This window comes from Mustela erminea, chromosome 4, assembly GCF_009829155.1.
Source record: "Mustela erminea isolate mMusErm1 chromosome 4, mMusErm1.Pri, whole genome shotgun sequence".
NCBI classification, from domain to species: domain Eukaryota; kingdom Metazoa; phylum Chordata; class Mammalia; order Carnivora; family Mustelidae; genus Mustela; species Mustela erminea.
The window spans coordinates 112,002,449-112,014,508 of record NC_045617.1 but is presented as its reverse complement, the minus strand read 5'-3'; the positions used below and the strand labels follow the sequence as shown (position 1 = coordinate 112,014,508).

Sequence of the window (12,060 nt, the reverse complement as noted above, 5' to 3'; positions counted from 1 at the left end):
TTGGTGTAGGGGAATGTAGAAAAAGAAATGCTCATTTTCCAATTCTGACAGGCTTACCTATTCAATCATGCTTCTAATTGCAGCCAAAAACATCACTGCTTTCTCATTATCCATTTCATTGCTCCTGGGAATTGCTCTCTCATTAACATTTTTTAAAAAAAATATGAATACATTTGGAGACGGTTCAAACACTGCTATGCAAAACTGTGATTCATGGGTCTGTCAAAATGCTTTCACAAATTGATAAATTTTCATGATTGGAAAAGGAGGTTTTTATGATTGGAAAAGGAAAGAAAATCTGGTTGAAGCTACACGGGACCAAGAGAAGATTTTAGTGTATGATAAATTCTGCATCCACTCATGGATGTTTAGTAGAGGAAACGGAAATAAAACTTACTGAGTGCTTTCCTCCTTTATCAGTGGTAGCAATAGGTGGTTTAAAGCTGATAAAAATATCATTCCAATCTATTTAATGATCTATATATTATAGGATTGCCTTACAATTTCTTCTTCTCCCACTTTGTTGACAGATCATGTAACATTTCGCAGACCAGCAACTTGTATTCTTGGCGAGATTTTCCTTTAGCAGAAATAGATGATCATTTCTGGTGACTGTTAGTTTCCAACACTCTGTTGATAAACCATGTTTTGGGTTTCAAATGGGAAGACTGAGGCAGACCCAGCTCTGTACCTGCAGTGCCCCAGGCTGTCACGAGGGGACGTGTCAGTCTCCATCTGCAGTAATTGCAGTCAGAGTTGCTGGATCTGACCCGGACCGGTTCCCCTGTGCTCTGGGGCCATTGCTCTCCCAGAAGGGGGCGTCCCTCGTTTGCTTTTTAGTTCCTCAGACTTGTGCTGGGCACAATGGTTAAGGCAGGACAAGCTCATCCCTGGCAGCTCTGCCTGGTCCCCATCTTGTCTCCCTTAGGAAAAAATGAATTTGTTATAGCTGGTCTTGAATTTAATACTTAAATATGCTTTGTTAACAACGGTTGTTGGCTATTTCAGGACTGGGGCACCTGCCCTTTGCCTTTTCCTTTCTGCCTCTTGCCAGTCCTGGTCCCTTGCTTCCTGGTACACTTTGAAATCTGGGCTTTTATTATATTTCCCTTGAGAGGATATTTAGTGGGAAATCTGAGTTTCAGATTATATTTTAAAAGCCTGGGCCACTCTTCAAAAGCACACAGTTTTGCAAGTGCTTTAGTGCACAGGCACAAAGGGTTTATGTTCCCCCCAAACCTCGAAGCATCAGCTGGGTGCTTTGGTTTTCTCTGGTTTTTAGGTCAGCTCACATTCTCTCGTCTACGCTATGAATACGCTTAGCTGACAATTTCCCCAATCCATCACTCCCGAAACAAGAGCTATTTGAGTCATTCGTCTCCTTAAGCTCGTACTGGGCAATGAGCTATCTGGAGCTCCACAGTTCAGATATCCTGGGTTCAAATTCCGACTCTGTCACTTACTAGCTCTATGACATTGGGTGACTTCCGACTCCAAATCATAAATGCTAAGTACTGGTTCACAGTAAATTATTAAACGAGTTCACTGTCCACTGAGAGGCTGGGCTTTTTAATTTCCCTGGCAGAACCTGGAATGTGATTAGAAATGTGGTTTCTGGGCTCTCACAAAGGTAATAGTAATAGGACTTTAGGGCCTGGAGGAACTTCCAATAGCACTCTGTGCAGGGTCTTGTCTGGTACCTAAAATAAACCTCCTGCAGAACAGGATATCCTGCAACTTTCCTTGTTGTCTTCTACTGGGACTTGGATTTGGGACTTAAATCCTCCTGGGTGAAAAAACTTCATGTGATCATTCTTTCTGACGCAAACATATCTGATATAGGATATATTTGAAAAAAAGGTAGCTAATACATTAATTATCTATCAGTTATCAGAATTCCTTTGCTCTTTGTAGTTAGTTTTAGTTCTTCGTCTCCTTTCCATATCAGTGTCTAGTGTTTAGTGGCCCTTTGGGCCGTGATGGTACGCTGCTTCATATGGACCATAGATCATTATTAAAACCCCCATGCAGATTGGCTGTAGGGCTCTTTGTCTAAGAAGTTTCCATATCCTCCAGTCTGTTTCCCACAGCCCGAGGGAGGCAGAATGGGTCCTTAGGGAGGACAGGCTCTGGAGTCAGGCTGGCAGGGTGCACACACTGCGCTGTCACTTCCTTGGAGCTACCTCACCTCTTGACGCTTCCATTCCCCTCCGTGTCACAAGGTTAATAAGCACATGTACCCTCTAGAGTTATTCAGGAAGATCTACATACACATGAATACATGTGAAACACTTAGAACAGTGCCTGGCATATGGCCGGCATTTTGCAAACTTAGCTATGATCCTTTTGTATTCCTCTGTTTGTGTTTGAGAAAATACAGACTTACAAAGGTCACCTGCTCTGACAAAGGTCTCTTAGGTAATCAGTGACAGAGGCAGATATTCATACTTTCTAGGTCCAGGTTCATGTAGTAGACAGAATGTTGAGCTGGCTCTCCAGTCACGTTTGTCTTTAGTTTAGTCTTTGCCACTCTAGCCATGTAACTTCAGCATGTCCCATAACCATTTAATGTCTTGACTCCTTTTTGTCTCTCACAGAGCAGAGCAGATCACAATAGAGATCCCTGGGGCTTTAGATGCCCTCAACCCCCTGCCCCTACCTTCAGTTACTTACCACAGGCCTTTGGTGGTATTGCTTGATTGGGTTGTCTCATTAAAAGTAACCCTCTACGCCTGCTGCCTCTGAATTTGCCTGCTTGGGACCAGTTCCTTGCCGCTCTGAGGATTTTAAGGAAACATTTTAAGAATAGGTTCTGATCTCCACTGTGCATTCAAACTCATGAGGGGAAGAAGCCAGTTAGATAAGGACACAGAAGTTTGTGACCACCAGGAATGTGGCCTGTGGGTTGACATGCTTTCCCTTCTGGGATGAGGAGAGAAGGGTAGATCTGGCTTTGTACAGGGTCATGCTAGGCAACTGGGCTACTTAGGTTTCTTAGGCAAAATTTGCCCAGAGGTGAGCTTTACTTGCGAATACTGAGTGGAAAAACCCCCAACAAGCCCCAGACCAAAGGCACATTCAGTGTAGCCTGGTTTAGCAGTAGCCATTTATCCTATTTCTGTCACTGCAACTATTATATTTGGCCGTGGGGATCTTAAATACACAAACCATTTTATGCCAATTCCTTAAACATATATGCTTTGTTAAACACCACAAAAGTAAGCTTCAGAATAAGGTGAGAACTGTAAGGAAGTCTCTGACACATATTTTACATAACCCGTGGATAAATTAATGCTGAAAATTACTTGCAGGTGGTTTTTTTTAAGGCCTTTATATGGTCCCTTTCACTCTGCCCCACGTGTTAGATCCTTCAGAATGTTCCAGGGGGTACTGGTCTCTGTCAGTGTAACATGACTACCCTCTAGTGTTCACACAGAGAATAACACATTATTTTTAAAAATAACACTGTTTGGCCATAACATTTTTATAGGCCCTTGAAATTTCAGAAAACTGTGTAATCATTAGCTGGTTAGTGCAGCTAACACACCCATGAGGCAGACAAAGCATAATGAGAACACTTCAGGTCTGTTTTCTTCTGAGGAGTTGGAGGCTAGTTTACAGATATTTGCTAATGAAGCTGCTGGACTTCTTGAATGATTTGGACTGTGACCTAGTGTCACCCCAAAAGTACATTCCTAAACAGTAACAAGAACATTGGAGAGTAAATGCCCAGGGTCTGGGCTCACCGGACACTGACGATCTGTTATGTGACGCCTGGTTTCTTCCCCTGGTCATTTCTACAGGACAAAAACCTCAGTAAAAATATCTTTAGTTTCTTAGGATACATAGAGCTCCAGAAGAATCAGTATTACTTTTGTAGATTGTACCTTTTTTTACGTCCTAGTCAATTCAGGTGCAAAGAATTAAAGAAAAAACACCCCCCCACACACACACATACACTTGCCGTGCAGGCCCACGCATGCACATGCGCAGTGGCGCACACACCGCGGCAGAATTAGCTCATCCGTGGCTATGGGGGTAAGGCTGGATTGGAGGGGCGGCGAAGAGCCCTTGTTTCCAGCTGCAACACCCTCTAGCTATGTGACAATGGACGATTATTTAGCCTTCTGAACTCTCAGTTCACACAAGAGGAGAATAGGATCAACGCTGAGCACAGTTCATGGCCATGGTAAAGTGGAAATAGTTTGTAAGTGTTGATGAAGAGGACGACCTTGATGACAGTGACATCATAAACGCTCCCAAAGGTCACTTTCTGTGTTTGCCCAAGGGAGAATTGGACTAGATGTGCTTTACATAAAATCAATTGAGGGTACACAGGATGGCTTCATCAACTCTTTCTTCAGAGGATGAGCAGGAATCTGGAATAAATGCAGCAAGTGAGAAACCTCTCCTGGAATGTGGAGTGATGGGGCACCACATAGGAAAACCTAAAAAGCTTTCCTTCTGATTTCTAATATTGGTGTGTAGTAGAGAATAAATTCCCTTAAGTTTAAGGTTTTAGGCACGTGGCTGGTTCTACAAATGTTCAATAAAAATTTGAATCCTAAGGTTTAGAAACAGAGACCTATTCAAGAATTCAGCTTCGAGCTTTCCCTGACAATTATCAGAGGTTCTGCAGGCTCTGGCCTGTCTTCCCTCGTGGCAGCTGTGGGCTGGAACAGAGCTGCCACAGGCCTCAGTCCTCCCTGTGGCCTCCCTACCACTGAGGTGGGACTTCTCGTTAGATCAGTTTTCATTAGACCTGCGTTATCACTTTTCTTCTTGTAAAGACAGCAAGGCATTCTTAATCCAGGGCCATTTCTTTACTTCCTTAAGGGTCAGCAGACTTTTTCCGGGAAGGACCAGAGTTTTTGGATCTGTGGGCCCTGTGGTCTCTGTGGGAGTTAGACAGCTCTGCCCTTGTAGTGAAAAAGCAGCTGTAGGTGATACATACACACATGGCCATGGCTCTGTTCTAAAACTATTTACAAAAACAGGGGTTGGCTCCTGGGTTCCGCCCTGTTCGCCTACCCTGATCTGCCTTATCCGCTCTGCCTCCGTGGTCATTTGGTTTGTGACCTTTCCTTTAGGCATTTTCTCCTCTTCATCCTGATTTGATTTTGTGAAAGCAGACATGGTATGTCTCCATGGGAACATTGCTGCACCTAAGGTGTGTGAAAGTTACCCTTTATGCGCATCTTTTTCTGGCCTATCTTTAAACCTTCAAAGCGACTTTGAACAACCACTTTGTGTCAGGAGACCTGGAGAGGCTCTGCTAGAGGCTTATTTATTTACAGGTGCTCTTGATTAGGGAAAAACTTTCTCAGGGCCCTTGTCTTTAGAGGAAAATACAATCATCTGCTTCACTACAACTTAATATAGTTAAATGGAGGCTTATGGGATAGATTAGGGGAAATCACTTATTTCTCTGTTTACCTATAGGCTTGAGATGGAGAGAATCAAAGATAATAATTCAAACTTAATAATGTGTTATTCTATATTCTTGCTTTGTGTGGATCTAATTGTAAGCATCGCAGGTAGAATGAGATCTTATATGTAAAATAAAATCTGATCTATCTTCCTTCTAAAAGTATGTGAGAGGGCGCCTGGGTGGTTCAGTCAGTTAGATGTCTGCCTTCGGCATGATCTCAGGGTCCTGGCATTGAGCCCCAGGTAGGGCACTCTGCTCAGTGGAGAGTCTGCCTCTCCCTGGCCCTCTCCCTGCTGCTCTGCCTACTTGTGCTCTCTGTCAAATAAATTAAAAAAAAAAAAAGTAAAATAAATAAATAAAATGAGTAAATGAAAGTATGTGAGATACATGTAATAAGACTGGATATATGTAATAAGATCATTTAGTAAGACTGGACCACTATAATAAGACCAATAAAAGACATGTGTAATAAGACCACAAAAATAGAAAAAGAAAACTAAAACCACTGAGAAAGAAGGAAAGTAACTGAATCTAAGCAGATACATAAGTGAACATGTCCACTGTTTCAGCGGAACGGCCCAGGTAGGAGGGCAGAGATGGAAAGAGGATCTCTCTAAAATGGTATCATCATGGCACATACAATTTGTCTCACACCGATTGCTTCCTGCCATTTTTACGCTAATAGTGGGAAAACACTGCTGGTGTGATGCGGTGGGGTGGGTAAGCATTCAGCAGAAATTCCTCCCTGCCATGGGGTGCCCTGCCTCAGAGAATGTGCCCCACGGCGTGACCAAACAACCTTTGAACATGACAAAGGGAACAAAATGCTCCCGAGGAACGCAGGCCATGATAAAGTTCACCCAGGGGTGAACCCCTGATGGGAAAACATCTGGGAAGTTTGCAGGTGCACTGCACAGGCTTCTAAGACATCCATCAGTGATATCCTCACAATCAGATAGCCCCTACTTAGTAGAGGCTTTCAGACAGGGAGTTTAGTTTTAAGGAAGATATCATCCCATCTTGGAGATAAAGAAACTGAAAGATTCACGACTTGCTAATGCCGCCCTATTCACAAATGGCAGAGCAAGAACTCAGAGCTCTCTGCCTCTAAACCCTGTGCTTCTAACCACTGCGCTGCAGTCGTACTCCCTGTCTGGAGACTGCTCGCCTCGTAGGGATGAGGCTACTGGAGAAATACAATGTGAGCCACAAGGAGAGTTGTGTGCATAATTTTAAACCTGCTACTAGCCACATTATCAGTGTCAAAAGAATCAGGTGAAATTAATCTTAATAATAGTTTATTTAAGCCACTGTGTCTAAAATATTATCCCTTTATCATGTAATAAGAACAGAAATTATTAATGAAATCTATTTTAAACATTTTACACTATGATGGCGACTAACATAACATTTACGCTAACAATTACATTAATAACAATTACACTAATATAAAATTTACATTCACTTTTTAAAGTCCGGGTGTGTTTTACACTCTTACCGTTCATCCCAATTTGACTTAGCCACATGTCAGGGCTCAATAGACCTGTGTGACCAGAGGCTACCCTATTGGAGATGCTGAGGCCTCTTTTCATTTTTAATTTCTCAGAAACCCAAGTCCAGTGAAGGAATTTTACCATCATCATCGGTCTTCATCCATCCTTTCCAAAAGCACTTCCTAAGGCCCTGGGCTGCGGGAGGGAGTCGGGTGGGTGCGCTGCGGCCAGCTCACTGCCGTCGGGGTTCTCCTGTTCACATGTGCAACCGTTTGTGTTTCAGGTGAACCAGGTCCTGCCAGCTACGGGAGAAACGGCCGGGATGGCGAGCGAGGGCCCCCAGGGGTGGCAGGAATTCCCGGGGTACCTGGCCCCCCGGGCCCTCCTGGCCCTCCTGGGTTTTGCGAGCCAGCTTCCTGCACCCTGCAGGCTGGGCAACGGGCATTTAGCAAAGGGCCCGATCCGTGAAAAGCTTAGTGCTGCGTGGCTGTCTGCATAAACCGTGCCTGGCAAAGGAGCGTGGAGGAGAAACCCCACCGAAGCCGAGGCAGGAGACGACAATGCATTACCTTCAACGTTATTACCTAAGTCTTATTTGACGGATTTAAAACAATGGTGCTATTCAATAAGTCCTCTTTCTTTGCCTTTGGAGAGTAGACAGGAGAGTCATCAGATTAAAAAAAAAAAAAAACAAAAAACAAAACACAAAACAACCACAACCCCCCCGCCCAAACCCTCTCTTTAAATAAATTTCTACTCCTCTTCCCGGGGCGTTGAACTGAATTCAGCGCGCTGTGCGTATGGGACACATCGTGGGCCAAGGTGCCAATAAAGAAGGACAACTGGTTTGGTTTTCCTTAGCCGGAGTAGTTCTTTTCCTCTTTTATTTAGATGTTCTCAGATTAATGTTTGGGTTATACAGAGGATTATCAGACCTGCTGGAACCTCCTTAGAACGCCCAGCAGCCTGTGCTCCCAGGTGCTACCCGCCACGGTTCTCAGCCGCCAGGTGCCGGTTTTGTAGTGCCTGGATTTTTGTTGAACTGTACTGTCTCCCAAGCCCATTAATGTTTTGAGCTCTTCTATGTGAAGCAAAGGAGGAATTTTAACATCCTGCCATTCATCGGTTTTAACGAGGTTATTTATTTTCAAGGTTTGAGGTAAAATCCCTGGTTGTACCAAAGAAGAAATAAACATGATTTCTTAATCTCTTGCATGTTTTCTTATAAATAATCGTGTTCGATGAAGTCACTGAACTTATTTAGATACTTTGAAAAATTTTTAGTGACTGGTATTTCTATAGGTATGGTTATAATGTTAGTGCTTTTTTTCCTATGGAGAAATTAAAAAGCCCTTCCTGTTCCCTGGTGGGTGTTACCCTGGGGAGAGAAGTTCTTCCTTTATATGTGTACAGTGTTAGGGAGAGCTTCAAGGACCTTTTTGAAATTTTGATGAAAGCCATGGGGCCATCATCCCAGGAAAACACATGAGAGCATATGGACAAACATGTTTGCAGACTGTTTCAGACTCACAGACCACTTCCGTGCTTGTTTCTCGGTTAGGAACCACTGCTTTTGTTTCAATGGTTCATTAACACCTTCCTATTTAGAACTTCACTGCTGCAAAAATAATTTATGTTTCACCATTTTTCTTAGACATTTTATAACGACAACTCAGCTAAAGCACGGGGTTCTGACCTATAAGACAGGTATTGCCTGACCACTCAAGCACTTTATTGCTATTTACATAGTCACACAGATGGCTGTTTTATCGACATTTTTTTAAACTATTGATCAGACTTAATATATTAGTTTTATGTCACAGTAACTTCTCTTGGGGGCATAGCACAGTGCTCAAAACAGTCGATATCCTTGGTTGGTTTATGGAATTCAATTCTCTCAAGTCAAGGGGGAGTGAGCTCCAATAGGATCTTTGATACCAATTTTTTTTTCTTGTGTATACTTGCTATATATTTAAAAATTTCAGCCCTATTTGTTTGACCAAACCAATCATTATTTAATTTGTATTTGGATTTCCTTAATTTTAAAAAAAGATTTATTGATTGATTGATTTAAGAAATCTCCACACCCAGTGTGGGGTTTGAAGTCATGACCCTGAGATCAAGAGTTGCATACTCTAAGGAATGAGCCATCCAGGCACTCCCTTCTCCCCTCCCCTCCCCCAACCTGGATTTCTTTAAAACTGCTTATAGCATCTAGTTCTGTTATTTGAACATGGATTGTGCTTAAGGAGAATGATCCTAACTTGGTTGCGTAATGAGTGCCGTTTACACACATTGAGAAGGATGGTTTTCCTTCATGTGGAATAGAGAAGTTCTGGAAATAGAGAGATTCATCATTATTACTTAAAATGATCTTTATATAAATGGCAAACCTTTTTAGGTGCTGCAACATCTAACCAAATAAATGCAAAGAAATTGTTTTGTCTTTCCACAAAGATGGTTTTATTCTAACTGGAGTGACAGAATCAAATACAACAAAAGAAAAACTAGATAACCAAATAAATATGTTTCCCAGTTCTAGAATATTGTATTCATAAGAAAATTTTTAAAAAATAAAATTTCAAAGAACAGTTCATTCAACTGTTTTACAAACTTGATATATAAAAGGCTGTACAACAAGCCCCACGGATACCATAAGCAATATTGGAAACAGCCACTTACAAATAGATTATGCAAAACTAGCACATTCCAAATGGTGGGAACAATCCATTGTAAATTCAGTTAAGTGAAATAGTTTACAGAAGCAGTAAATACTTGACTGAGAAATTGCAAAGACAAGCATCCAGCAAATCCTCTCCAATGGAAGAGAGTTGATAAACATTTAATTAAGCCAAATCTCTCTCTCTAGCAAAACACAAAGCTCCAAACCTCTTCGAGATATGTTTAAGAGTTGGGTGAAGTGTCACCTAGAGCACTCACTGAGAGAAGAGTGTGTGAATAATTAAGGTTGGTTAGAAACTGGCATATTACTCAAGGGCAAATGATTACTGATTTATTTCTAGACAGTTCTTCTATGGCATTATGATATGATTTTCACCCCAAATATCTGACAGCTTGGTTAAGAACCACAGAAATCACTTCCCAGGTTGACTGAGTACATAAATTCATGGGCATGGTTTGGGATAATTGACCTCTGTCTAGCAGAAGAGTCTGAACTAGTAGTCTATCAATTATGTCATTGATTTGATTATAGACACTTTATATGCCCAGCTGTCTAAATAAGTATTGCTATTCTTAAACATCATTAGTAAAATCTGATTTATTTGCTACCTGAAATAAGCTAAGGTGAATCCCTGCTTTAGAAGACCACCTCCGACTGTATTATTTGATATTTTGGCTACGGCAGTGTTTCTGGCATGTATCTATGAGTTTAAAAATAAACCAGTATATGGAGAGGATCACTAAAAATACATCAGATCATACCAAATATCAAGAAAGTTTTTTTTTTTTTCTCTTAGCCCTGGCAGAAGGAGTGAAAAGTACTAATGAGAAAAAAAAAAAATACTAGCAAACTAGTGATTCTGCCATTTACAGATTTTGCAGTGGACATAAATGGTTTCAACTATTTTTAATTAAAGAATATTTGTGCTCAATCAGTATAGGTCAAGACTTTTTTTCATTGGGTAAAGCAAATCCTTTTCAGTGGTGTACTTAACCCTTTTCAGTGAGCTTGCGATCTGGGATGGTGGTATTAAGTGCATTTGGCTCAGTAAATACTAAATCACGATTCGTTAACCATTACAATGTAGGACTATAAATACACACGCTCAAATGCCCTTTAAGTGATTAACTAGGGGAAGTGTAATCTATTTGTTAGATCCAGTTATTAGAAAGAGGATGCTGATATTATTTTTAGTCTTCATAAATCCATGCTAACTTTCCCCTAACATGCTTCCACGTTTAACTCTTGACTCCAACAAGTTTTCTAAGACTAACTAGAGAGAGAACAGATGAGGGAAACTGGCTCCAAGAAACTACCTTTCTTTTTAAGATTTATTTGAATGTGTCTTTGGCCTCTATTTTGAAGATCTGTGTGTGTAAAGACTTAAGAATATTCCTTAGAGAGCACCTGGTTAAATTTCTTTTATCATAAGGAGACCTGAAGATGAGAATAGTTAAGACCTATGTAAAGCGTTTCCCAGTCTAAACAGACATGTAAATCCACTGGCGTGTTTTGATGTGATTAATTTCAGTTAAGGAAACATGCTATGTATTTAACTTCTTATTGCCTGTTGACATCATTAATGATGTAAGAGCTTACTTTATGAGAAAACTTAACTGTGATATTTATTCTCTTGCTCAGGCCCCTATATACCAATAAATCTTATATGATTTTAATGAGGAGACCACTTTTGTGGGACAAAAGCTGCAAAGGACGGATTGCTCTCTGACTTGTTTCTGCTTGTAATTTTTATCCACAATCATTAGACTAGGCTTTTTATGAGCTGCCAGGGAGATGGGTAATAAACGTATTATTATGAGCTAAGCACTGATTCTTATGACAAGCAAAAACATCATCTCCAGCATGGTATAAACATGAACCTTGCAACAGTCCAAGTTACAAGTATCCTGGACATTTTTGTGGCTCACACTTGACATACAAGTGCTTTTGGGGTATCTTTGTGGCTGAGACCTCCCAGAATGGAGCTGAAATGTGGATTTCAGCCATGAGGCATGGTGAAGTGGTGAAGAGCAGAAACGGTGTTAATAACTGCACCTCAGAATTCCTTGATTTAGGGTTAAATCCTTTATTGCTAAGATAAGTGAAAAGCTCATTATGTATCATGGACATACAGGAATCAAGGCCTCAAAACGTTATATCCAAGTGGGATTTGGAATAAAACCAGTGCCATTCCACTTAACTTGAGTATGTCGAATGAAATCTTGAATAGTTGGATGAGGTAAGGTAGAGAACAAAATGGGCAAAAAATACACCCTAAATGTTATTTTAAAAATAAATAGTTATAAAATATGCCATAAAACAATCTGAATTTAAATATATCAATACACCGAAAAATATTCATCCCTAAAATATACTTTAAATAATACAGCAAAATAAAAAATTGCAAATTAATTAGCATCTTTACACCCATAAGCTTATTATGGTCAAATGAC

The 12,060-nt window shown here is 40.9% G+C and overlaps 1 protein-coding gene across 1 annotated transcript in view; it reads left to right on the top strand.

The window, feature by feature from the left end:
• COL9A1 (collagen type IX alpha 1 chain) overlaps nucleotides 1-8,130 on the top strand; it is an 83,055-nt gene extending 74,925 nt beyond the window's left edge. Inside the window, 2 exon segments of the mRNA XM_032340388.1 lie at nucleotides 7,208-7,353; nucleotides 7,355-8,130. Coding sequence (XP_032196279.1) covers nucleotides 7,208-7,353; nucleotides 7,355-7,423 — 215 coding nt within the window. The 3' untranslated portion in view covers nucleotides 7,424-8,130.
• Nucleotides 8,131-12,060: the final 3,930 nt, after the last annotated feature.